General features: G+C 44.9%; 3 protein-coding genes across 9 annotated transcripts in view; 1 reads left to right on the forward strand and 2 right to left on the reverse strand.

Moving 5' to 3' along the window:
• LOC143270181 (uncharacterized) overlaps window positions 1–8,682 on the reverse strand; it is a 69,795-nt gene extending 61,113 nt beyond the window's left edge. The window contains exons 1-2 of the mRNA XM_076559124.1: window positions 8,541–8,682; window positions 6,541–6,626 (exon numbers count right to left, since the gene is read on the reverse strand). The gene's annotated coding sequence lies outside the window, so the exon portion shown is untranslated. The remainder of the gene's footprint in view (window positions 1–6,540; window positions 6,627–8,540) is intronic.
• LOC143270188 (putative Polycomb group protein ASXL2) overlaps window positions 1–27,668 on the reverse strand; it is a 287,604-nt gene that overhangs the window by 170,849 nt on the left and 89,087 nt on the right. For 3 of the 7 annotated variants that reach the window (XM_076559143.1, XM_076559145.1, XM_076559146.1), the window contains exon 8: window positions 18,278–25,614. The exons of 1 other annotated variant lie outside the window; for it this stretch is intronic. In XM_076559143.1, the coding sequence (XP_076415258.1) occupies window positions 25,293–25,614 (322 nt within the window). In that variant the 3' untranslated portion in view covers window positions 18,278–25,292. Of the gene's footprint in view, window positions 1–18,277; window positions 25,615–26,048; window positions 27,617–27,648; window positions 27,667–27,668 lie in introns of those variants that run through there. 3 more of the 7 variants (XM_076559144.1, XM_076559150.1, XM_076559152.1) reach the window with 3 other exon arrangements.
• On the forward strand, window positions 8,613–21,103 carry LOC143270180 (uncharacterized). Its single transcript, XM_076559122.1, has 3 exons — window positions 8,613–8,899; window positions 9,611–9,706; window positions 10,696–21,103. Exons 1-3 carry the CDS (start codon window positions 8,781–8,783, stop codon window positions 20,867–20,869), a joined length of 10,389 nt encoding a protein of 3,462 aa, XP_076415237.1. The 5' UTR covers window positions 8,613–8,780; the 3' UTR covers window positions 20,870–21,103.

A 27,668-nucleotide genomic window follows, 5' to 3' on the forward strand; every position in this document is an offset into this window, starting at 1 on the left:
ACTGCTTTACCTGGCACTGCCTATTGTGATGTCATGAAATCTCAGTCTAGAGACAGAAACTCTGTAGTGGAGGGGGCATAGGCTTGAGAAATGTCTCTAATATGGGGGCTCGTTTTCCCACTGCCGACACATCTCAGCCTTATGCTACTTGGTTTCTTGGTTTGTGGAATATGGGTGTTGTTTTCTAGGTATCAGAGCCAGACAAAGGTGGCAGCCAAGACAGAGGTATGTGATAGCCACTCTCTCTGGATACTCACTCTCTCCATCCTGAAACCCTATAGGTTTGTCTAAATGCCCATCCTCTGGGCCGTAGGAAGAACTGGATGTGGGGGAGAGGGGGGTTGAGACAGCATTGATAGATGGCTTCCTCTTTTATTTTTCCTTCCTTGTTTTGGTTTTCTGAGACAAGGTTCCTCTGTGTATCCCTGGCTCTCCTGACTCACTCTGTATACTAAGCTGGCTTTGAACTCACAGAGATCTGTCTGCCTCTGCCTCCCAAGTGCTGGGATTGAGGGCATGAGCCACCACTGCCCACCTTGCCTTTCTCTTAATTCATTTCAAGAAGCCTTAGGATGGGCATGTTGCAGGAGTTTCTCTGAGTTCGAGGTCAGCCTGGTCTACACAGTGTGCTCCAGGACAGCCAGGAGTACACAGGGAGAGTCTGTCTCAAAAAAAAAACAAGAAGAGGAGGAAGAGGGAAGAAGAAAGAAGAAAGAAGGAGGAGGAGGAAGAGAAGGAGAAGGAGAAGAAGGAAGAGGAGGAGGAGAAGAAGAAAAGAAGGACGTAGTAGTAACGGTAGCTTTGGGATCTATTATCAAATAGACACTGAGGCAGAAGGTACTAGATACTGAGAAAGTGATGTGTAGGAGCTCGAGCTGAAGTGAGACATTCAGATGACATAACTTTGGGGAAAAGAATGTGGTAAGGGTGCTGTGGATATTGTCCATCACGGGATGGGAGGCAGACAGGAGAGTGAGTTTGTTTTATAAAGAAAGATTTATAATTATATGACGAGACAAAGAAAATCAAGTGGTACTTTGCTGTGGGATTTTTATTTCCAGGAGGAGGAGAATTGTTTGAGTTCATGGTACACGTGTTTAACGTTAGTAGGTCATGCCTCTTCTGAGTTTTCGATCATGTGAGCAGACCATGAGTGACTGGCTCCCCCACATCCTGCCATCTTGCCCAGACTTGGCACATCCACCTCTTATTTTAGTGATTCCAGTGAGTGTGTGGTATTGCATTGTGATTTCGTGTGCAACCCCCATAACTAAACTCTGAGCAACGTCTCAGGTTTATTAGCCATTTGGAAATTCTCTCTTGTAAACTGCCTATTCAAGTCATTTGTGCAGTGTGTGTGTGTGTGTGTGTGTGTGTGTGTGTGTGTGTGTGTGTGTTAGGTGTGTGTATGTAAGGATCAAATTCAGGTCATTGCTCATGCTAGGCAAAGCACTCTACCACTGAGCTTTATCTCGGGTCCATTTTTTTCCTTGTTTCTTGTTTTTTGAGATGGGGTTTCTCTGTGTAGTTTTGTGCTTTTCCTGGAACTCACTCTGTAGCCCAGGCTGGCCTTGAACTCACAGAGACCCACCTGCCTCTGTCTCCCAAGTCCTGGGATTAAAGGCATGCGCCACCACGACCCGACTTTCCTTGATTTTTATTAAGGATAATTTCAGGCAAATCAAAGGCACAAAGAATTGGTAAACGAGCCGAGTCTGAACAAGGCACTACATTCAATCCTTAGTATAAGAGAAAAAATTAAAGGTGGTCTGATGAATCTTCATAGACCAGTCACTCAATCATTTTGAAGCAAATCAGAAATAATTTCATGGTAAATGTTTTAGTATGTATATTTTGAGCTAATGCCCCTCTCAACAAAGAAAAAAAAGAAGAAAAGAAAAACAGGTTAATCACAGTATCATTATTACACCTAAAAATGTAACAATAAAATTGGAATAATTCCTTAATACCTCACATACCCACCAGCATTTAAATTCCAATAGTCACGCAGTTATTTAATGGCATAAATTATTATTTAGCCCAACTCAATATTGAATGTTGAGATTGAACAATATGTTTCTGTATTCTAATCTACAGAGTCTCTCTTTTCTTTTATTAGTTTCATCCATGTATTGGATAAAAGGGTCATTTCTCTAGATTTCACAATCAACATTTTGTTGATCAAATACCCATGCTGTGCAGCCATACACATATAGGCAACAGTAATTGGACTTAGTGGGTTATAAAAGAGAAAAGCATGAGGTTGGGAGGTGGATATGTTGTGGGGTATGTATGGGGGAAGTTGGAGTGGGGAGGGGTGGGTATGATTATATTTGATTGTACACATGTCTAAAATATTCTGAAATTAGGAAAAATTATAATGCCCCCTCCATGTTGTCAGTTCACACACTGCTGCCTCTGGTACTTCATGTGAGTGAGTTGAGATTTATCCAGAACTCCTGTAGAAATGCATTTGCCAGGGGAGCAGGGTTGGAAAGTGCGACCTTCAAGCGGGTTTAATGCCATTCTTTCTAGACTGAGTAAGGTCTCACAGGCATGGCTCCTCACTCTCTGAGGACTGGGTTTGCTGCCACAGGAGTCAGGACCCCTTTTGTCTTCCACACACATCCACTTGCTCCTCTGCCTCTGTCTGCTGTGAGTTGAAGCTACGCAAAGACCTCATGTGAAGGGAAGGACATGCTAGCACTAGGATCTTAGACATCCTCACGTGAAGGGAAGGACATGCTAGCACTAGGCTCTTAGACATCCAGAACCATGAAGCCAACTAAACCTCTCATTCATAAATGAGCTGATCACAAGTATTCTATTTCAGCAGCTCAACATGAATTAGAACCATGAGAAAGTTGGTTCTAAGATTTATCAGAATTTGTTTTCTGGTAGGAAGAGTTGACGTAGTTCATAGGTAATGATAATCATCATGAGGCACATAATGTGTGATTTGGCATGGCATTTTACTTTTATCTATCATTATCATCATCTCTATCTATCATCTATCTATCTATCTATCTATCTATCTATCTATCTATCTATCTATCTATCTATCTATCATCTATATCTATCTATTTATTTTATTGCTAAGGATCAAATCCAGAGTCTTGTGCTCTCTGCAAGCAGTCCACCACTGAACTACATCCACAGACCTGGTATAATATTATAATTTCTTTTTTATGTTTTTGTTTTTCGAAATAGGGTTTTCCTGTGTAGCCCTGGCTGCCCTGGAATTCACTTTGCAGACAAGGCTGGCCTTGAACTCACAGAGAACCACTTGCCTATGCCTCCCAAATGCTGGGATTAAAGATGTGCACTACCACCACTCCTTGTAAATACCATTTTATACAAATGATGCCGAAACCCAAGAATACAACAGATCTTTCCATAATGAGCTGCTTAGAGAACCCTAAGTGTATCACTTTGACTTTATTCTCCTGTAGGAATATTCTCTAAATTATACCATGTGTAAATAACAAGTTTTATTGCCTCTTTTCCAACCTTATATCTTGGTTCTCCTTGCCTTCATTTATGATTATGACTTCAGGTACAATATTCAGTAGCAATGTGTTGTGGGCATCTGCCTCTTTATTAAGTCAAGGACATTTTTCAGTAATTCACCAGTTATGTATAATGTTTTCTGTGGTTTTTCATATATTCTTTCCCAAGTTAAAAAAGTTTTAGCAAGGATTGGTGTTAATTTAAAAAAATCTAAAATTTTCAATTAAATCTCTTTATACTGGGTGCTAAATATTAAGTATATTTCCTGCCTCTATTTAGATGGTCATATATTTTTTCTTGTTCATTCAATGTACTGAGTTGCATGAGAATGTAAGATAATAAACCAGGTGTGAATTCCTAGGATACGTATAACTCATTTGTAATGTTGGTCCCAATACTTTAATTAGATTCATTAGATTCAGTTTGCTGATATTTTGTTTGGGATTTATACATCTATGCATAAATATATTGATTGGTCAGGTCTGAATTAGATTTTAGAATGGTGATTGTTCCATCTTCCTCAATGAAAAATAGAAGCAAATCTGAATATCCATCTCATTAATGTAAGAGATGCCCTCAATACTCATGGAATTGCAAGGGTTTTTGGAGTTCTGTACCAGAATCTGGAACAAAGACCAGATTGTTCTTTATCTCACACACACACACACACACACACAGAAACAAACACACTCTCCAAAGGAGGATATACTAAGGTTAAGAAATAGGCTCTCATAGCTCCTCTGAAATTCATAGACAAACTTGAGTAAGAGTTAATGTCATTGTCCCAAGCCCAAACACAGCATCTCCAAAGAATCTATAGATTGTGTTGGTAATGCCATTTTACCATCAAACCTTCTGATCATGAACAAAGGATGTGTTATTTACTATTTACTCTCTACAACAGTGTTTTGTAGTTTTTCCATCTCATGACATAGCCACCTCCCAAACACCCCATCTACTAATACATTACCTTGGGGGTTAGGATTTCAACATATCAAGTTGGGGGATAACATTGGACCCAATGTATGTCGGGGAATTTCCCAGGCATTTCTACTTTACTGAGTGTCTTAAAAAGCAAACAAACCACATGAGTACATGTTTGGTTTTTCTGCACCACCTCTATGACCATGGCAACCCCCACTTTGTGTTATTAGTACGGAATAGTGTGTTGACCACTGTGCTATGTTGAAACGGTCCTGCATTATTTAAACATCATTTCACTGTGTGTATCTACTGTATCTGGTACTGTTACACTGCACACAGTCCCCTCCCTCCCCACTCTCCTTCACTGTCTCCCCACAGTGTCCTTAACTCTTCCAGTCATTTCTATTTTCATGGCATGTTTACATCTGTGAGGTTATGTACTCTATGAAATTAGGACCCACAAAGGAGAACAATCATTTGATGTTGGTCTTTCTGAGGCTGGCTTAGCTGCTTTATAGGAGTTCCAGTTGCATCCCTTTTCCTGAGAAAACTATGTAACCTTGTTCTTGGTGACAGAAAAAGTCCATTGTGTAGACACACACATTTAACATCCACTCCTCCATTGTTGGACACATAGCTTGGTTCCATAACTCAGTTATTATTTATAGTGCTGAAGGAAATGCTGATGGGCATGTGTCTCTGTCACATTAACCTCTATACATTCTTTGGATAAATTCCAAACACTCAGATTCATCATCATTCTGTAAGTTCAGGCCAGCCCAGTAGGTGTACTGCGTTTATGTTTATTGACAAATTTTTCCACTCTATCTTACATTTTTGAGTAGTTCCACTAAGTACAAGTCTAGATAGGCATTTGTTTTCTTATAGCACATTCAAGAATTTATGCTGTTGTTTTCTCGTGCCCTGTATTTCTAAGAACACGGCAGCTCTTTCCCTACTGCTCATGCAGATATGGTAACTCTTTTATTCGGGGCCAAGTATCAAGAATCTTCCTCTTCTGTTTTCAGCATTTTTTTTTTTTTTTTTGGATTTTCGAGACAGGGTTTCTCTGTGCAGTTTTGTGCCGTTCCTGGAACTCGCTTTGGAGACCAGGCTGGCCTCGAACTCACAGAGATCCGCCCGGCTCTGCCTCCCGAGTGCTGGGACTAAAGGCGTGCGCCACCAACGCCCGGCTTGTTTTCAGCATTTTTGAATCTACTTAATTCAGCTGTTCTTCGGCTTCTGCTGTCCTAAAACTTACATATCAGTGCTTCTCAGTTTTCACGAGTTTCTAGTTATTAAGTCAAAGAACAGACTGCTTCGAAGCAGTTTTTAGGGATGAGGAGATCCGTCAGTCAGTAAAGTACTTGCTTTGCAAGCGTGAGGTCCTGACTTCCATCCCTAGAATTGTGTAAGAGATCTGTGCTCAGTGGCACACACTTGTAACACCAGCACTGGGGTGGGGGTAGAGACAGGCGTATTCTTGGGGATCCCTGTCCAGATAGTTCAGATCTTGACAAGCTCCAGGCCAATGAGAGACCGTGTCTCAAAAGTCAAGGTGGGTGGCACCTGAGGAATGATGCCTGAGGCTAACCTCTGACCTCCACGTGCACATGCCACATAAGCAGGCACACCTCTGCACACTTGTGTACCTACGTGTACATGCACAAACCAAAAATTCACATTACTTTCCACACTTGAATTCTCTTATAAAAATAGAGATTTTTTGTATTTTATGTATATGAGGATTTTGCCTGCAAGTAAGTGTACATGCGCACCACATGTTGCCTGGTACTTCCAGGGGTCATAAGAGATCAGATCCTCTGACACTGGAGTTAAAGTTATAAGCCACCATGCGGGTGCTGGGAACCGAACCTGGGTCCTCTGTAAGTGTAGCCAGTGCTCTTAGCGGTTGAATCGTCTCTCCAGCCCCTCAACATTTGAATTCTCAACCCACTTAGAGCCCATCTCTGAATCCTGTATTGAGAAATGATCCACTTTTATTTTTCTCACTGTTTTCCACTGTCTTAGTTTCTATTCTGTCGCTGTGACAGAATGCCCTAACAAAAGAGCCTTAAAGGGGGGGGGGGGCTCACTTCAGCTCACCATCACCCAAGGTTATGGTCCATTGGTCCATCGTGGTAGAGGAGGTCACAGCTGCAGGGGCTTAGGCTAGCGAGTCAACGTTGCATCTGCAGTAAAGAAGCAGAGAGGAGTGATGAGTCCAAACTGTAGCTCACTTCTCTTTCCCCACTGACACAGTCTAGGATCCCAGTAAGAGAATGGCGCCACCACAGTGGCGCCCCAGGTATGGTTATCAAGACGGTTCCCCATGGGCATGCTCGGAGGCACAGGTCCACAAGATTCTAGATTTTGGCAAGTTGACATCACTTATCACAGCTATGGAATCATTTCTTGTCACTATGTGGAGCTCTCTTCAATTAAGCTGACATATGTAAGTGAATTTATTTCAGAGCTGGGCTTTGGGTTTTTTGTTTGTTTTGAGACAGGTTTCTCTATATAGCCCTGGCTGTCTTGGAACTCACTATTGACACAGAGAAATCCTTCTGCCTCTGACTCCTGATTATTTCAGAACTTTTTTGTTTTTAAATCCCACCTGCCTGCTCCTGTTCTTATGAACTTGTTTTATGGTATGTCTTAATTTTTGGTCCAGTAAATTGCTCCCTTACACTTCTTTTTGTGGTTACTTTTGGTGACTAGCAGACCTTTCTTATTATTTATTTGTTTATTTATCTATATTCATGGTATTCATTAATTACACTCACGATATTAATTACATTTGTGGTATTCATTGATTACATTCGCAGTATTGATTCAATAACTGTATTTATGATATTCATTAATTATATTAATTGTATTGATTTATTATATTCATGATATTATGTCCTGATACTAATGTCCATTGTGGGACTTTTCCATCACACAAAACAGAGGTTCTGTACTTAGGAAATCATTGCTCTATATTCCTTTCTTCTCCATCTTGAGATAGCGTCTAATCTTTCTGTTTCTATGAATTTGTATATTCTATATATTTCATGTAATACAATTCTATAGTATTTGTCCCTTTTTTTTAATGTAAAGCCATTTTATGTACAACTGCAGGAGAAATAATACACTTGAGCATAAAAATAGGTTATAATTCAAGTCCAGGGTTATTTTAAACAAGTCAGTTCTTTTCATCTGCCATACTGGCCACAGGGATTGAACATAGGTTGCCAACGCTTGGCAACAGATGCCTTCAGCCACTGAGCCATTTTGCTGGCTCCCACATGGCATCCTACCTGTTTACTTGGCTGTTTTCCTTACTAATGCAAGTCTCTAGAGCACAGGACTCATATTTACCTCTAGAGTCTCAGGTCTACACACAATAATCTAGGACTTAGGTTTGTTTAAACACTTACTAATTTGCATGTGGGTGCATGCATGGACAGATGGCATGCACGTGGAGGTGAGCATAACTTGTGCAAATGCTTTTCTCCTTTTACTATGAGGGCTCCAGAGATGGGACTCAAGTCATCAGAATTGGTGTCAAACACCTGTGCCCACAGAGCCATCTTGCTGGTCCCTTAGGATATTTAATCCATTGTTCACAAAGAAATAAATGAGATGGTAACTAATGATATGGTTGCAGATGACAACTGATAAAATATATCACTATCCCCTATGTAAGATGAGATGTGTTGTCAATAAAATCCCCAAACCAGAACGTAAACCTGACTGGGTTTCTCTTTGTGTGTTTCTCTAGGCTCCTGGGCAACAAAACACATCTCTAAAACAGATCCGGAAACTCACAGGTCAGAAGGGTTCTATCCTTATGGGTCAGCTCAAGGCTGATGACTGATCAACTGTGGACCTGCTTTAGGACTCTTTCCACTTGAAGGGGAAGAAAGTTGAAAAAGAGGGTGTGCCTGGAGAGTACGCCCATCTCTCTGACATCTTTCCTTCCAAAGTCAGTCAAACAGCTCCATCCTCCATTGTTTCCTTTCCTCGGGCTTCTCTGTCCCTACATCTTCATGTAGAGCCCAAAATATGGGAGAGGAGAATGGACAAAGATGAACCAGAGTTTGGTGCAGGAGGTCCATTACCTTTACTCCTCTACCACGGATGTGGATGTGGGATGGCCATCTTTGAAGGGGAAGATGTATCAGGATCTCTGTGTCCCCCAGTGCTGTGTTCCCATTCCGGGCTTCTCATGGGTCACTTCTAGGACATGGCGAAGACAGGATAGTATGCTTTAGAAGCAAAACAAACCTCGATAGGTGTGCTGTGTACACTCCTCAGCTTCACGATGGATGTGACTTCATCTTTGCTCCCCTAATTGTTAAATGAAGGGGGTTCTGTTAGATGATGTCAGCAGTCACTATGCTAACAGTTTCTTTGCTCCTGTTACAGTTTCACAGTTGGAAGAAACAGAGATGAACGTCAGTGCAGCTGATCTGACACGGTAAGCAGAGCCTGTCTACAGACTGTCCTGTGACAGATACCCGTGCTGACTAGTTTCCTGTCAACTTGATACAAGCTGCCATCATTTTGGAAGAGGGAACCTTAATTGCTCCCCCCCCCCCCCCAGATTGCCTTGTGGGCAAGTACATTTTCCCCTGGCTGTCCTGGACCTCACTCTGTAGACCAGGCTGGCCTTGAACTCAGAGATCCACCTGTCTCTGCCTCCCGAGTGCTGGGATTAAAGACATGAGCCACCATACCCGGCTGGATTTTCTTAATTGATGATTGATGTGGGTAGGTCCAGCTCACTGTGGGTAACCACGCATGAGCTAGTGGTCTCAGGGGGTAAAAGAAGGCAGGGTGAACAAACCATGAAAGCAAGCCAGTAAGCAGCTCCATGGCCTCTGCATCAGCTCCTGCCTCTTGAATCCATCTTGCCCTGAGTTCCTACCCTGACTTCCCTCAGCAATGGAGAATGACCTGGGTGTTGTAAGCTGAAACAAACCCTGTCCCCCAAACATTATATTCATTGGGGCTCACCACAGGAATAAAATTCCTACCCATGACACCATCTTCATTGTGAATGCTCTACGTAAAACACCTGGCACTCTGACTTGATTTACTCTGAGACCAACTGCCTCCCTCCTAAATTATCCTTCTATTCCTCCTGTAATGTCACTTCAATCCCACTGACATCCTCTGCTGTGTCCAGTATTTCAGGACTTCCTACCAACTGGACCCAGGAATATGTATTCTGGTCAATAGACAGGAGTCTGCGACAGATCTTCCAACATCTGGATAATGCAAGGTCAGGAAACAGAGTTACTAGGCAGGGGACAGAGAGGGGGGGAGAGAGAAGAAAGAGTAAAGGAAGGAGGTAAAGGAAAAAGTTAGTTTGAGGAGCAGTGGAGAACTATTTTGTGAGCTTTATTTATTTTATGTTTTATCTGTAAGTATGTGCACCACGTGCATGCTTGGTGCCCACAGAGAGCAGAAGAGGGTATAAGATCCCCCAGTACTGGAGTTACAGATGTTTGTGGCCTACCATGTGGGTGTTGGGATTCAAACTTGGGTCCCCTGGAAGAGCAGTCACTCAGTCACTGCTCTTAACTGCTGAGCTATTTCTCTAGGCCTCACTGTGTAAATATATATACATGTATGTATGTATATGTATATGTATATGTATATATATAAAAAATTCAGTTGTATTTTTGTGCATGAGGGCCACATCATGTATGTGGCAGTCAGAGGACAAGCCACAGGAGTCAGTTCTCTCCTTCCAACATGTGAGTCTTAGGGCTCAAACTCAGGCCAAGCCAAGCACAGGTGTGTGTGTGTGTGTGTGTGTGTGTGTGTGTGTGTGTGTGTGTGTGTGTGTGTGTGTTGTGTAAAACTTGGGTGTCATTTCTGGGAGTCATCCAGCTTGGGTTGTGAGGTAGAGTCACTCCCTGGGACTCACTGATTAGCTTTGCCTGTCCAGTGAGGCCCAGGGCATCTACTTGTCTCTGCTTGCCCGGCACTGGGGCACTGTGTTCTTTTCTTTTCCTGTGGGCTCTAGGGAGGGAACTCAGCTTCTCTATTGGTATAGCATGTACGCTACTGATGGACTCGTCTCCTCTGCTCTTGGTGGAGGAATTCTTTACATAAATGATTGATGTTTGTAAATGCAACCCCTCTTTTCCCTCATTTCTCCCTTAGACCAGAAATATTTTAGGTTTGAAATAGCCGCTCCCTTCCTTCTCTCTAATTTCCCTACTGATTCCAAAGAAAATGAAAACATTTCTCTTTGTTTCTCAGATCAACGCTTATGGAGCTGAATGTTTCAGAATCCCGAGATGTGACTTCTTCCTCCGTCTCTGATGTTGTGGTTCAGGAGGCTGTCCCACCCAGCTGTTACTGTAAAAAGGGAAAGCCTTCTACTGACTACAGCATGTCCTCTGCATCATCCAACAACAGCTCGAGCCTGTCTTATCTTCCAATGTTTCATGAAGGAACAGCTTGGCAATTGCAGAGCGATAGTGGACCTGTTTCCTCCCAGAAGGAACCATCTATGCCCAGGAGCCCTGGCACAGCCCTGCCTACTTCTCGGCTGACAGATCCTGAGAAATCAGCTCTTTCTCCGAATTTGACACTTCTTCCTCCCTTACAAGCTCAAAATTCCTTCATTAGCTCTATTTTAGAATCCTTAGATCCTTGTGAGCAAGAGAAAACAAAAGATAAGGGAGAGACTCATTTTCAATCAAATCATGGGTCAGATTCTGATTTGGATGAGAGTCCAGGACCCCTGGTATGGGCTCCACTCCAGCTCTCTCCTTTGATCAGAGGAGAACTGGAAGGACATATGTCTCAGAAGGTTTCTACTTTGCAGCAAGAAGTGGTGCCTCTGCCCGTGAAGAAATCCTGGAACATACTCAATCATTTGATGGATGTACAAGGAGTCCCTGAAGAAGAGCTCCCGGAAACTCAGTTACCTACACTCATTCCTCAGAGTGCTGAGCAAAATACCAACACATCTCCAGATCCTCCATCATTTCATCTCCACATGAACATTGGGGTGAATTCTGAAGTCCATAGGATGGAAGCAATCATTTCACAGCCATTTCCCTCAAACAGGGAGTCACAACCCCATGATGACCGCCAAGAACTTAGATATAATCCTTTAGTTATATCACCAGGCACTCCATCTCCCAGAAATTTAGAGGTTAACATAATTCAGGAAGAACAAGCTTTAGTGAAAAAGGATTCAAAGCATGTGTTAGAGCTGAATATAGAGCAGAGGGTGATAGGTCTGCCAGAAAAAAGGGTACAGACACAAAAGGCACAACTAACTAATGTGGAGCTGACACCCAAGATACCACCTTCAGCCACTGATGTCATAAAGGTCACACCACTGGCCTTGCTTCAGGTTATGGACTTAATGGGAATAAACCCAGAACCACAGTCGGTGGTGATAGACTCTGTGGGGTTTTCCCCACAGCCACCAAATCAAGCAGAAACAGTGAGTATAACTCCTCAGCCATTGAATGAAGTAATTGAACCGATAGAAGTAACCCATCATCAGGATCAAACCACGGGATTAAAGAGCATGGCCTCAAGACTGAGTCAAGTCACAGATGACATGAAGGTAACTCCTGTGGCATTGTTTCACGTCACAGATTCCATGGGGATGATTGACAAATTAAGTCCACATGGCATAGAACCATTAGGAATAGCCCCAAAGCCACAATACCAAGTCATGGAATCAGTGAAGACAGATACACTGCATAACTATCAAGCCAAAAGACCAGGAAGTATGAGTCGAGGGCCACAGCAGACGGTTGTGGAAGCTGTGGAAATGATTCCACAGCCTCAGCATAAAGACATGGGAACACTGACCATGACCTTGGGGTCACAGAATCAAGCCACAAAACACATCAGGATTACTCCCAGTCCAGTACATGAAAATGCAATGGAAATTAGCTCAAGTGCACTGCCTGAAGCCACTGAAGATACAAAAGTATCTCCAGTGGCAAAACAAGCCATGGATTTCATGCAGATGATTCCACTAGGACAGCCACACATTACTAAATCTAGGGCTTTGATCCAAGGCTCACAGCCTCCAGCTGAAAATTTGACCCCAGTGTCAGCTCAACCAGATGTTCCAACTACTACTGTCCCAGTAGGAACTGTAGAATCTAGAAGCATACCTCCACAGCCACCATCTAAAGTCCTGGAACCATCAGGAATGACTGATGACCTACTACCGTCAGGTCAGTCCCTGCATGCTCTAAAGGTGACCCCACTAGTCCAGGCATCTCCCACAGAAATGATCACACCACTACAAATTGTAGAGCCTCAAATCGAAGAGGCTCTGGAATTGCCTTCTGGGTTACAGGGTCAAGTTCGAGACTCCGTGGGGACTATGCCACAATCTCGAGGCACAGAGTGTGTGTCACTGACTCCAGGACTGTCTCATCAGGTCAAAGACCCTTCGGAGTTCGCCCCATGGCACCAAGACTTAAGCTGTTCAGAGGTGAGCCCAAGGCAAAGTCACAACATGACAGAAACTATGGGGTTGAACTGGCCACAAGTGAAGGATCCTATGGAGATACCACAGTCACACCATCAAATAATGGAATCCACGAGAACAATCCCAGCACCACCAGATCAAAGTGCAGTACCTATAGGAAGAGGCCAAAAGCATCAAGTTCCAGAAGCTGAAGTAGGGCCAGTCATACCACTGCTTCAGGAAATGGAATATTTGGGGGGGAGCACAATCCCACAGTCTAAGGTTAGGGATTCAGTGGACTTACCCCCAGAACTACAGAGTGTAAAATCTGAGCACCTAACCCCAGATCCAATATTGCAAAGTATGAAATCTATGGACATAACCACAGAATTAGTCCCAGAAATGGAAAAATATGGACCACCAACCTCAACAGTGGTATGTATAGATTTGGCCCAAGAACTGCATCAGCAGAATATGCAATATGAGGAATTAACCCCTATACCACAACTGCAAAGTGAGACATCTGTGCCATCGGCCCCTGAGTCTCAGTTTCAAGATGTGAAATCTGGCCAGCTGACAGTTGAACCACAACTCCAAAATAAAAAGTCTGCTGAGCTGACTCCATGTCCACAGTTGCACAGTAATGTATCAGTGCATTTGATTTCCGATTCTCAGTCTCAAGGTATGGAAGAAGCTCTTTTAGCCCTATCACAGGAGATACAAGGAGATATAAAAATGGTGGAGTTGACTCCAAGACCATCACTTGAAGATATAAAATCTGTGAACTTGGCCCCAGAACCATGTTCACAAATCACTGGCTCTGATAAGATAGCCCCTGTACCATTGCTTGAGGATACAAAGACTCCATTTGTAGAAGGTAGGAGTCTACTTCCTGAGGCACAGGTGGAGAGTATGGAAGTTGGTGAACTGATCCCAAGCACACAATTTTATGCAACAAAATCTTTAGAAGAGACCCCCAAACCAAGTTATCATTTCCTAGAACCTGAAGGACCGACCCTACAGCATCCAGCCTCAGAAGCAAGGGTGACCTCTGACCCTTGCCGGCAGGTGGAAGAATCTGCTCCGTTGCCACAATCATCATTAGGGATGAGTCCAGCACCATTGAGCCAGACCTCAGAATCTGTGGAGATGAGCTCACCACCACTCCAAGAGACTCTTGAACCTGGGACCCAAGTTGTAAAAGAGATGGAAGAGACTTCAGAAACAGGAAGTGCAGTTAAAGATACTCTGGATTTTCTACTAGATTCAGAAGTGCAAACTATGACCTCAGGAGTGATGGCCCCAGAGACACAGCCCCCAGATGTGAAGTTTGTTCAGGTGACTCTAGACCCGTGTGCAGAAGTTACTAACCCATCGGAAAGAACTCTGAAACCAGAAGATGAAGACACAGAGACCTTCAGGTTGACATTCTCTAAAGCTGATGATACCCAGGGAACCATCATAGACCTATATTCAGAAGTGAGATCTCTGGAGTTTAGTGTAGAACCAGGAGTGCAAGGTGAGAAATCAGAATCTTTTGCCCAAAATTTGAAGTCTGCAGAAGTAATCACCGAACCAACTGTACAAGTTGTAGAACCTGCAGTACTAAGTACAGAACCCAAACCACATATTAAAGATGTGATCCCAAGGCCACAGCTCCAGGAAGTAAAGTCTAGGCAAATGGATAGAGAATCACAGTTGCAAAATGAGAACTCTGTAAATGTAATACAACCTTCATCTGCAGGAGAGGTAGATCCTGAAAAGACAAAACCAGAGCCACGACTACAAAGTTTATCACTGAAGGAACGGATTGAAGGGACACAGTCCCCAAATGTGAAATCTGTGGATTTAAATCTAGGCCCACAGCAGCTAAGTGTCAAATCGAAGTTGATTCCAGGGCCCAAATTGCAAAGTGTCCAGTTTCCAATGTTATATCAAGGACTACTTCTTCAAGGGGAAAACCCAGTAAATTTCATCTCAGGCCCCCCACATTATGGTGTGAAATCTGATGATGAAATACCATGTTCTCTGGGGCCAGAAACCAGATCATCAGATTTTATCCTGGGGCCAAAGCTTCCAGAACCACAGCCACAACCACAACCACAACCTGGGAAGCCGGTAGACATAAACATAAGACCATGCTTGCATCATGTGAGATTCTCTGATGCAATCCCAGAGGCCAAGCACCAAGGTTTCAAATGTGTACAGTTCATGCCAGGAGTTCAGCTTCAAGACAGGAAGCCTCAGACATTGATGCCAGAATCATTTTTGCCATTAAGCCAAGAGACACAGGTTGAAGATAAGAAGCTTGTGTTGCCTCCGGAACTATCAGAGTTTTGCAGCATGAAACGCCCAATCCCAGCCTCTGAACTGCAACATCCAAGAGTGATAGCTAAGCCGGTCAATCCAGGACTGTGGCACCAAGATACCAAATTTTCTGAGTTGGCTTCTAGGAGGAAATATCAGAGAGTCAAATTTGGGGAGCAAACCCCAGGATCATTGTCTCATGGTATGAGTCCTATGGCTCCAGAGTTAGGGATACATGATCCCAAATCAGCAAAGGTGACTCCAGGCCTACAAGATACAAGGCAGGTGAGTTTTAACTCAGGGCCATGGCTGCAAGATGTCCAATTTTTGTACGCAATTCCAGGAACTCAACCTCAAGGTGTGAAGACTTCCAAGTTAAACTCAGGGCCACAATTAGAGTGTGTAAAAATGTTTGAGTTGACCCCACAGCCAGAAAGGCAAGGGATGAAGCCAGAGTTAATAGTACAAGAGCCACCCTTTAAAGATATAAAATATGTCACAAGGAATCTAGTACCAAACTTTGAAGGCAAAATGTCTTATCAACTAGCATCTGAACCACAGATACCAAATGCAGAATCAAAGAAATTGACTCCTGAGAAACACTTAGCAGGTGCAGATCATTCTGGGTTGATCAGAAGAGCACAGGCACAAGGTGTAGAATCTTCTACATTGATCCACAGACAGCATTTGGGACATATAAAACCAGTAGAGAAGATCACAGCCTCAAAGCAAGAAGAGTTAACTCCAGGGCCACATTTGGAAGGCATCAAATCTATGGAGTTGAGGTCAAAGTCAGAGCTGGGGAAAATCATATCTAAGCTGTCCCCGGGGATACAAGCAGGAGATAAGGAACATGAGGAGCTGCCTCCGTGCTCTACCTTGAAAGGTTTAAAATCCGAGTTACCACCTTCAGGACCACAGTTAGAAGACAGGAAATCTGCAGTTTTAACTCTAGGACAATGTCTAGAGAGGATAAAATCTACAGTGATATCCCCAAGCAGTTCCCAGTCAGATGGTATGAAATCTGTGAAGTTGATCCCAGGTTCAAGAATTCAGGATTTGATAACTGTGGGGTTGGCCCGTGATGCACGTGTGCAAGATATAAATGCCATGGGCTTAGAACGTGAACCAAAGAAGCAAGGGGAGAGTCCCAGGACTTTTGCACCAGGGATGCTGTTTCAAGATAAGCCTATGGAGGTATTGCAAGAGCCTCATCAACACAATGTAAAACCCATGGAACTGACTTCACGGCCACAAACACAAGATAGTGTTCTTGACCTCAAGAATCATGTTGCAGAAGTAAGGATGCTAACTTGTGAGGTAAGACCATGGAAAGAATATCTTAGTGTGCCTTCAAAGCCAGTAAATAGAGAGACTGGACATGTAGAAAAATCTCCAAGGCCGTGTCCTCAAGACTTAGGACCTGTGGTGGTGAGCTCTGGGAAAAGAGCCCAAAGGGAACAATCTGTAGCATCACCACCAAGGCCATCGTATCACGTTCCAGATTCTGTTTCAGGGATAACACCAGGGCATGGACCTCAGATTCCTGAATCTGTAAGTTTGACCTCTAAGCCATGGCTGCAAATAGAAGAATTCTTAGAGTTGTCAACCCAGCAAACCAGTCAAGTTGTGGAAGATACAGACTGTGAGGAGCTCACTTTTGAGTCATGGCAACCAGGGGAGGTAGCAAGTAGGCTAACAAAGGCCCAGGGTGCAAGCATGGGAACTTTAAACATAACTCCAATTGAATCACTGGATCAAATGATAAACTTTATAACAATCAGTCCAAAGCAGCTAGGTCAAGTGACAGAATCCACAAAGACACGGCATCATGTTTCTCAGTCAGCTGCTCTCCCCAAGGTTTCTGAATCTGTGGAAGTTATCCCTGGACCGCCATTTCAAGTTATAGAGTCTGTGATGATACCGGAGCCAGCCTCTCAAGGGTCAAAACATGCTGATTTGACTCCCAAACTGCACGATGTGATAATGTCAGAATTTGCTTCAAGCCTTTGGTTACAAAATGTTCAATCCAAGAAATTAGTCTCAGCACCAACACATCAAATTTTAGAAACAATACAGTTGTCAGGCTTTCAAGTTATAAAGACTATATTGGTTCCCAAGCCACTGCTTCTGATTGTAAAATCTGAAGAGCTGGCTCCAGGACCAAATCCTCAGGCTATGGAACCAATAGGAGCTGCCACAAAATCTAGCATTAAAGTAATGGATGGTTTAAATTTACTCCCAAGACCACATCTTCAAGACATGATAAAACCTACGGAACAAACTCCAAGGGCAAATATTCAAGAGAATTTTGCAGAATTAATCTTACAGCAAACATCTCCACTTGAGGAACCTCCAGTATTAACTCATGAGCAAAGGCTTCAGGCTGAAAATTCTCTAGGGATCAGAACAGAATCTCCTAAAGTAATGGAAATTGAAGATTTGAATCAAAGACGGGTGTGTGAGGATAGAGACTCAGAAATGATAACATCAGAAAAGTTACAAGCACAGAATTACTTCTCTAGTTTCATACCCAGCCCTTCAATCCCACTTATTTCAAGTTGTGTCAAAACAACTGAGTTAGGACCCCTTCAGGGTTCTGGAATGCCGGAGGTATCAAGAGCCTTGGCTATGAAGAACTTGGCTGTTAGTATTTTGCCATCTCCAGAGTCCTATACAGACACTATTATGTTCCGTCCATCAGCCCTTCCCTTGGTTCTTCCCTCTGATATTGGGAACACTGTGGGATCCCTATATCCTGACATCTGGGAAGTGGATGTCCTATCCAAGGAAGCAACTGAAAAGAAGCAAATGGAAGAATTTGAGAATTCATTCCAGAGCTATTCTCCATATCCACTGAGATTACTACCCTCGGAGTTTCAGGCAGGATTAGGGGCTCGAAGAAATTCTATCCGTTCTTTCCTGGGTAGACAACAGAATGTCTGGGAAAGTCATGTCTGTAGGCAGCGACTCCCTAGGAAGTATCTCTCCAATATGCTGATGTTGGGAAATGTCCTGGGAACCACTATGGAAAGGAAACTTTGTTCTCAGCCGTTTTTAACAGAAGGAGCCACGATGGATATCTGTCAATTTACTCAGAATTTATTTGGGGTTCCAGCTGAACTGATGGCATTTTCCCAGAGCCCACTAGAGAGGGGTCTTAGGACGATTTCACAGACTTCAGTGGTCAAAAACTATATTCAGAGACATATTTTATGCCATGGTCATGAGAAAAGAATGCCCTTAAAGATGTGGACACGTGGATCCACATCTTCCATAATACAGCAATACTCCGGTACTCGATTGGGAATAAAGAAAACAAACTCAAAACTCAGTGATATATTCCAGGAAGTCACTCAGAACGTGTCTGTCTCGTGTACAAGGGCCCAGTTTCCTGCCTTAATGAAGCCGGAGTCTTCTCTCAAGATACTTTACAATAGGGAAGACGCTGTTTCCAGTGATCAGAGTAAAGACTCACAGAGTGAATCACAGACAAGGCCTTCTGACTCTCACCACTCCCTCAAAGCAAGTTGTCTTTCCCAGGCCAAGAGGGATATCTCAGAACAGCTCCATCTGCTAAAAGATCTACAGCTCAAAATAGCAGCAAAACTCTTAGAGAGTCAAGTGCCCCACAATGTCCCTCCTCCTTTCTCATCAGGTCTTGTCCTGAAATATCCCATCTGCTTGCAGTGTGGCCGATGTTCAGGAATTAATTGCTGTCATAAGTTACAGTCTGCTTTTGGTCCATATCTTCTCATCTACCCACAGATCCACCTCTTAAGCACCCCTGAAGGCCATGGTAAGATTCGCCTGCATCTTGGCTTTAGACTGAGAACTGGGAAAAGACCTCAAGTCTCAAAGCATCGTGGAAGAAAAAGAGCAGATGCATGGAAGAGCACTACATCACCATCACGAAGGAAAGCTAAAATCTATCGTCCAGCTTCCAAGAGTCCAACCACGCCAAGACATTTCCAGGCCCGATCTCCCCAGGCTCCAGCTTCTGTACAAGTGCTCATCAGAAAAAAGCAATGGGGAAGCCATGGTGTGGTCGGCAAGACAGACACCGAAGACTTTGAGCACCGTGAGTTCTGTCAGGTTCACTCTGTATCCGAGAGTGGCTTTGAAAGTAATCAGGAAGAAAAATGGTCGAAATCAAGCCTCAAAAAGACCTTTGGCTTAAAATATCCAATGAAGGAAACCATCAAGGGACGTAAAACACAAAAAACAAAGCTCAACAAAAATAGTGGAACCCCAGAAGAGAGTCCTTTTAGAATCATGTGTCCATCAAGAAGCAAGAGTGTTGAAACCGTTCAAACAAGCACTGCTTCTTCGAAGACACAAGCTAAGAAATCCTCTCAGCCCAAGTTCTACCATCTGCTTTTCCAGGGCCTAAGGCAGGCATTCCAAATAGCACATAGAATTGTGGCTTATACTGGACAGAAGCCTGCGGACAGGACAAGGCCAGACAATTTGTGGTCAACCCAATACTTGCACCCCAAACAAAAACCCAGTAAGTATTGTTTAGCAGGGGATGGCAAAGGAGCCAGCACACCAGTTGCCCACCAAAAGTCAGCAGGTGTGAACCCTAAGCAAGAGGACAGATTGCAGGGAACAGGTGACCAATGTAGACAAACTCAACAGCCAAAACAAGTGAGCTCTCTCCAACCCAGACCTTTGCAATTGGAGACCATGGCTTCTGAAAGAGATGCCACTTTCCAAGTTACCTCAGTCATCCAACCTTTGAGTATAGTTCAAAATGTCAACGGCAGAGCAAAGAACAACTATGGCGATGAAATCTCCTGTCTGGAGTTTAAGAACTGTTCTCAAGTAGGAGCCAAATGTCAGGCCCAAGAGAGAATAGAACCTGACTCCCATTTGAAGAGATCCCTGCAGAGCCACTTTAAAGAGACACACACACCCAAGGAAGAACAACATGGCTTCTTCAGGGAGAGGGACCTCTGTAATAAGCCTTTTGAAAGGACCAATCGCATCCTTTTGGAGAGAATTCAGGAAAGTCTCTCTGAGAGGAGATACCGCAGTCCTTCTCAGAGAAGGCACAGCAGTCCCTCTGACAGAATGCTTAGACATCTCTCTGAGAGGAGACATTGCAGTCCCTCCCAGAGACAGGATAGTAGTCCCTCTGTGAGAACCCTTCAAAGTATCTCTGACTGGAGCCTTTACAGTCTCTTTAAGGGGGTAGGTCGCAGTCCCTCAGGGAGGAGCCGACCCAATCCTGGGAGACGCCCTCGGAGTCCCTCTAGGAGGTCTCTTAGTCCTCGAGAGAGAAGAGGACGAGAGAGAAGGGGACACAGTCCCTCAAAAAGGTGCCATCTCAGTCCCCTCCAGAGGACACGGTGCAGTCCTTCAGAAAGGAGCCATGGTAGTCTCTCTGAGAGAACCCCTTTCAGTCCCTCTGGCAGGAAAAGGCATAATTCTTCTGGGAGAGTCCACCACCTTCCCTCAGAGTCCAGGCTATACAGATCTTCTTCCAGACTCCACCGCAGTCATCCTGAGAGAACTCACTACAGTCCCTTTGAGATCAGACACAGTTATTCTGAGAGGAGCCGGCAAGGTCACAATGAGGGACCCCATCACAGTACCAAGGAGAGGCTCAGGGGTAAGGAGAAGCCCAGACATAGCCTGTCTATAAAGACTTCAAGACTTATAAACTCCTAGGGACTTATGCCTCCTAGGGACCACACCAAAAAATAATCCAGAAGCTGGACAAGTGTGGAGACACGAAGTTAGTAGATAAGGAGAGACCTGCCCCTGTTAATTACAGCCTGCACATCTTCACCTAGCCGCCCTTTCTGCTCAGCCACTGCCTGCACCCTCAGCAATCAAAGAGCTTTCTGGAGGGGACTGAGAATGGGTCTGTAATTTAAGATCAATAAAGGGGCAATAATCGAACTCTTTGCATCCCTAAGATCACTTGTGGGGTGGGTGGGAGTAGGTGTGCAAACTGCGGGAACTCAAGGGTTGGGGTTCAGGAGGACCCCTTACTTAAACCTTCAGACTCCGCCCACTTGCTCCAACCCTCTGGCCCCATGGCCTCCCTAAACCTCCTGTCGCCATGGGGGCGGGGTCTCAAAAGCATCAGAACCGGCGTCGTCACGTGACTTTCCCCGCTGCAGCCCCCTCTGAATCTGCTAGGCGGAAGTAGATGTTCAGAACAGGACTAGTCGCCGCCGAGACCACATCCGGGAGAGGCGAGGAGAGCGGAAGTGGCGTTGGTCTGGCCAGAGCCCTTGGGTGAAATTGTTAGGCATGGAGGGGGAGTGATGTCTTCCAGACTCGGTGCAGTCACCGCCGTGAGTTTCTTGGTGTGACCATTATACTTTAGCGATAGAACTGTCGAGCCGCGAACACCAGGGCCCTTGCTTTTGTCCCGAACTCGGAGTTGGTTTCATCAGAGCCCATCGTAGGCCCCACCCTTTTATATCAGAGCCACTTGCCCCCCGTTTCCCCCCCATTTTTAGTTCTGCCTGTTCCCCGTGTCCTCGGACTCAGTTCCTCGGTAGATCGTAATTAGTTATCTTCCTCCAGCATCCCCAGTGCCTCCCGTACCTTTTCTTATTTTTTTTCTGTCTCCGTTTTCGATCCTTCCTCTAGGATAGGGCTTTGAGAATGGGCAAAAATGAAAGCCCCGGTATTGTCAGCCCGCCTTCACACTGTGGAAATATAGCATGGCACACGTTTCCTAGGAAGTGTCACCCACCTTCCTTCCATTTGAAGGAGTTGCCCGTGAGAGCTTCCCGTCTAGGCACAAGGGGGAGTCATCTCTTTGTGGATGAGGTTCAGAGGTCCCTGGCACTCACTCGTGTGCTTGTGATTTGCTAGACCCCGGGACCCACAGCCTTTAAGCCACAGAGGAGCACCAGGATCGTGGGAGCTAAGAAGTAAGTGAGGTTTTCTGGGGACATTTTTGAAATTGTGTAGACAGTGCTGAGAAAGATGTTTTGTGTCTGCACTTTGGAGCATCATAGCATAGATATTCTGCCACAGGTAGCAGATTTGACTCCATGTTCACTATGAATCCGATGTCCATTTTCCTCTATCTTAGTGAAGGACTCATGAACTTTCACCAGCACTGTGATGATGAATCTACTGCTGCTTAAAAGAGTTTCCTAAATGCCAAATGATAAGCTGCCAATGCACTGACATGCAACCCTCAAAAAGCATCTCTTCAGCTGGGTGGAGGTGGCACATGCCTTTAATCTCAGCACTCGGGAGGCAGAGGCAGGTGGAACTCTGTGAGTTCGAGGCCAGCCTGGGCTACAGTGAGCGAGTTACAGGACGGGCTCCAAAGTTGCACGGAGAAATCCTGTCTCAAATCCCTCTCCCCCCAGAAAAGCATCTCTTCTCCCTCCCACTACTCCAAGTCAGCCTGCCATTTAGCCACTTTCTACAATACCATGTTCTCAGATTGTACCTCAGAGTTTTGAACACTGGTTGGTGGATTTAACAGGTTACAACATAACACAAAACCTTTGCCATATTTACATTAAGCTGCTTATCTTAAAGCAGCTTCCCTGGAGATGCCAAACAGCATCCTTAATCTTCTACTCCTTGAATGGGGGCACACAGAACCATCTAAAGAACCAGCTTGAGAATACTCTAGAACCCTTCTACTCGGTGTGGCCCATGAGCTGGGAACTTGTTGGAAATACACAATCCTACATGCAAGTGCTCCAGCACCCTGGGTAATGAGAGTCTGCATTCCTAGCAGGCAAAGCATCACTGTCCAGCCCCAGTCAGGAACAACTGGATCTAAAGCAGCAGAGGGGTCATGTGCATGGGCATGCGGGAAGCCTGGGAAGGGGCCCGGCAGCAGGAATAAGGACAGGCTCTCTACTTACATCACACTGCTGCAGAGTATGATTTCAAGGTTGTTACTTTTGTTCATGCTGCATTTAACTCTGTGAAGCTTTGTTACCGTGTCTGTCTAGAACAGCTGATGGTCTAATGAAGAACTGAATGGCCAACGACAAGGCAGGAGAAAAGGTGGGGCTAGCAGACAGAATATATAGAAGGAAAAATCCAGGAGGAGAGAAGGAGCCAGAGGAGGAGGAGGACTCCAGGGGCCAGCCACCCAGCTACACAGCAAGCCACAGAGTAAGATTTACAGAAGACAGAGAACAGGAAAAGCCCAGAGGCAAAAGGTAGATAGGATCAGTTAAGTTGAGGAAAGCTGGCTAGAAACAAGCCAAGCTAAGGCCTAGCATTTGTAATTAAGAATAAGCCTCTGTGTGAATTATGTGGGAATTGGTGGCTAGCCCCCAGAAGAATAAAGAAGAAAAACAAACCAACAACATCACAGACTTGCAGTCACTGCACTCTGAAAACTGCAGAGTGAACCTACAGCTGCTGTAGACACCACAGACTTTCTCCCCAATCTGTCAGGGCAGAAATAAACCCTCAGCATGTGTTGGCTTTCTCACCTCCAGCCAGCCCTCCCACCCCTGCTCACTTCCCAACTTCTTCAGGCTTCAAAATAAACCCATGGAAAAACAGAACCCATCACAGCAGCCCTCCATACCCCTCCATCTCTGCACTTGTTACGTACACCAAGCTTCTGGCTCGACTTCAGGAAATTCTCCCAATAACTTGAAGCAAGTGGTTTGCTGCTGCCACCTTACAAACTAAAAACCAAAAAAGCCAAACAAGGCTTGCACAAGTAATTGTCAAGGTAACCCAGCAAGGGACTTATCAAGTTGATTGGGGGGTGGAGGAGTACATATCCATGTATATGTATGTGAAGGTCAGAGGTCAAACTCGGGCATTTTCTTCTAATTGCACTCTATCTTTTTTACTTATTTATGGTTGTTTATCTTAAAGACAGAGTAACTGACTGGCCTGGAACTCTGCCATGTAGACCAGGCTGGCCTTGAACTCTCACAGAGATCTGCCTGCCATCACACCCCACTGTTTTGTAGGTCTCTCACAGCTGTTAGACTGCACAGCTGGCACACTCTTGGCACCTGTCCACCTCTATGGCCACCCCGCAGAACTACAGTCACAGATGCACACCTCCGTGCCTAGTTTTCATGTGGGTGCTGGGAACAGAACTCAGGACCCCCTGCTTGCACAGCAAGCGCTTTACCCCTGAGCAGCTCCAGGCTCTGGGGCTGAGCTTTGGTGAGGGGATGACACAGGAGCAGTGCAGTGGCTAGAGCGCCTCCTGCAGGCCAGCTCCATGTGCATACTCAATCCGGCCAGCAAGGTGTGCTGCCCTGTGCATTCTGCAGATTAAAAACTGCAACAGCTTCTCCAACGTCACACACATGGGGACACGTGTGGATTTGAACAACAGGAACAAAGCAGGACACCTGAAAAGAGCACGCAGCACGAGATGACCTGACCCAGTGACGAAGAGTTCAAGGGTCAGGCTCACAAATATCTACCTCACGGGGGTAGGAGAGAAATGGAAGGAAGGAATGAGACGCCCTAGGGAGCCTCACTACATGGAAGAAGATCAGTGAGGGGGCCACACTTCGGGACACTCTCCCAGAGAGGAAAGGGGAGGGGTGTGTGAACGAGAGTGTGTGTGGTGAGGTAAGAAGCAAGAAATTCCAAAACCAGGTGAAGAACCAGCAGTCAGCGGAGCCCCATGAGGCTGAAGGCCGGACATCAGCAGACGTGGCCACACACCCTGTCAGCTGCCCCTTCAGTCTACACTGAAGAGTTCTTCAGTCTGGATACTCTTCATGGGTCTTGACACCCTTCTGGACCTAATGAGAGTTTGGGACATTCCCCCAAGTATGTATGTACCCATACACAATTTTTATCTTGGTATTTAATTTCATAATCTCCTAGAGCCTTCTTTAGAAATTCTGCTTTGTTCTCTAGGGCTCGGTGTTCCCGTGCTGTCTCTTAATATTACATACGAGCAAACACATGCCTCTTGTTTGACTTTGAAATATGAGTGTGTGTGTGTGCATGTGTGTGTGCGTGTGCGTGCGTGTGTGTGTGTGTGTGTGTGTGTGTGTGTGGTGTGTACACGCGTATGCCACAGCATAAACGAGGAGTCATTTCTCTTCTTCCACACTGTGGGTCCCAGGGATTGAACTCAGGTCCTCAGCCTTGCTGGCAGGCACCTTCACCCACTGAACCATCTTGCTGGCCCCACTTGTCTCTCTTTGAGGTTTATTATCTTCCTGTGAACTCCGATTTCCCCCCCAGTGCCGGCAACTGCACTCAGGACCTCACACACAAACACCCCATCTTCTACTGACCAGCCCCTGCTATATTCTTGGTATATCCCTGTTGTTCCTGGGCACCCGAACCCGACAGTGTCCAAAAGAAAGCCGCTGCCATGACTAGTTGAGGGTCTCTGGCTTCCCCTCAAGGTACCTCTGCTCACGTCCCCTCTGCTACTTCCCCCAGCCTCCAGTGAGGTGTTGGATCTGTTCTGGAGACTTCTGAGAGCCACACCACACTCTTACAGCCAGGCTTACAGCTGTTTTCCCCATGAAAGGGAGTATAACATTGTGGTAAAATAAAGTTTCTCCCAAATTCATGTCCACGCTGGGCCCCAGAATGTGAGTGTTTGGGGGAAATAGGGTCTTTGTAGATATAATTAGTGATGATGAGGTCATATGGACCAAGGTGGTCCCTCAGCCCAGTAGCTAGGACTGGAAGTCATTGATTCCTTCCATGTAAGAGGAGAAAACTCAGACAGTGAGGAGAGAATACAGACATGACCGAGTTTGGAGCCTCGGTACCACAAGAGGAAGGTCCAGGACCACTAGAAACTAGAATGACCTCTCCCCAGAATCCCCAGGAACATGACAAGTTCACACTCTGATTCTGGACTTCTGGATTCCAGAGCTGAACTACAACGACAAGAAGAAACTTCCACAGAAGACACCAAGTTTGTTGAAATTTGTTACAGCAGCTCTAAGAAGAACCAAGACAAAGTGTAAAACATTCAAATAAGCTCTTCCCAGGCACTCACCTGGCCAGGCTTAGCTTCAGTGCAGGAAGTCACAAAACAATGTCACCCTCATAGCCTGTCCCCCCATGGTTGGTGACCCCACACTTCACTCACTGATCAGAAGTACTTCCCCATGTGTAGAAGTTTTAAATGATAAATCTCTTCATCTTCTATGATGTCATGATTATAAGTCTTCCCCCCACTCCCAAGCTCATAAAAATATCTACCAAATTTTCCTTTAATGCTTTTACAGTTTTACCTGCTTGACAATGGTGACAGCTATTTTTAAATGCACTTGCATGCACCAGGCACCAGGCCACACCCATCACGTGTACTAACACATTTGATCCTCACAACGTCCCTCCTGTGAGGCGGCTGCCGCTTCATCCTTGTCTCATGAACTGAGGCATGAAGTGGTTAACTAACCTGCCCAAGGCCACATGGCCAGTGAGTCAGAGAGAGGCGGGACAAGCTCAGGCTGCCTAATTCCCACGTCTACACTCACCTACAGTATCATTCTGTTTAGAATTCCAATTTAAATGTTTTGTCCATCTGAACTTATTTTGGCTAGTGGATGCAGAACTTCAGTTTTTGGACCTAATGTCTGGCTAACAACTTGGTACACACTGAATATTCTGTTCTGACAACAAGGATTTTAAAATGTGTCACTATCATGAACTACATTCTCATCCTTACTTGAATGTGCTCGTGAATTCTACACTCAGTTCCCCTTCATTCCTATAGGAGATGTTAACTCTTTATATCATAAAGCTATTATTAGCTTGTTGCCTTTCTTATTTGTTATAAGTATTTGTCACATGTTTCTTTAATGTGGTCATAAAAATTCCTTCCAGTTTTCCTTTATTGCCTCAGGGTTCAAGAACTTTCTATGCATTCTCTCTCGTTCCTTGTTTTCTGGGAGACAAAGTACTTGGCGTATATGTAGTCCATTTGGGCTTCATTTAGTGCATCATTAGACAATCTAAATAAACACTGGAAGCCTGATGCTTAAGAGACTTTAAAAATGACGATGATGTAGCTTATTGTGATAAACATGGGACAGAGAAATAGAATAAAATCATCCGAATGAATCGAAATCACATTCTAGCTTTTGAAAGACCGTGCTGAAAGTGAAGACGGGCTCCTGCCCTCCCACGGCCAAAGCCCAAGCAAAGGCTCTGAAAACAGAGAAGACAGTGAGTGCTGAGCGGCGTCCACAACCAAGCACGAAAGAAGATCCCTTAGTCACCCACCTCCCAGCCCAAGACCCCGAGGCTCTTGAAGTGGCTCAAAAACCTTCTCAAGAGCATTTCCAGGAGCAACAAGGCTGACCAGTGTGCTGTCAGCACGTGTCCCCTGACCACTGAGTCAGCCCTGAAGAGACAGGCGACAAGTCAGGTGTGCCCGATGGGACGGCAAGGCCAACAGGCACCAGAGCAAAGAGGCTGTGAAGAAATTCTGTGACACTGATGACGTCAACGTCAGTCCTGATGGAGAGAGGAAGGTGTGTGTGAGGCTGGCTCCTGATTCGGATGCTCT

Source organism: Peromyscus maniculatus, chromosome 22 (genome assembly GCF_049852395.1).
Source record: "Peromyscus maniculatus bairdii isolate BWxNUB_F1_BW_parent chromosome 22, HU_Pman_BW_mat_3.1, whole genome shotgun sequence".
NCBI lineage: Eukaryota > Metazoa > Chordata > Mammalia > Rodentia > Cricetidae > Peromyscus > Peromyscus maniculatus.

Excerpts from the sequence above, each read along its gene's own strand:
- LOC143270180 (XM_076559122.1), top strand. The coding sequence starts at position 8,781 with ATGAAGGGGGTTCTGTTAGATGATGTCAGCAGTCACTATGCTAACAGT. Across the intron at positions 8,900-9,610 it reads AGTGCAGCTGATCTGACACG|TATTTCAGGACTTCCTACCA; the intron begins GTAAGCAGAGCC and ends TGCTGTGTCCAG. Across the intron at positions 9,707-10,695 it reads CAACATCTGGATAATGCAAG|ATCAACGCTTATGGAGCTGA; the intron begins GTCAGGAAACAG and ends TTTGTTTCTCAG.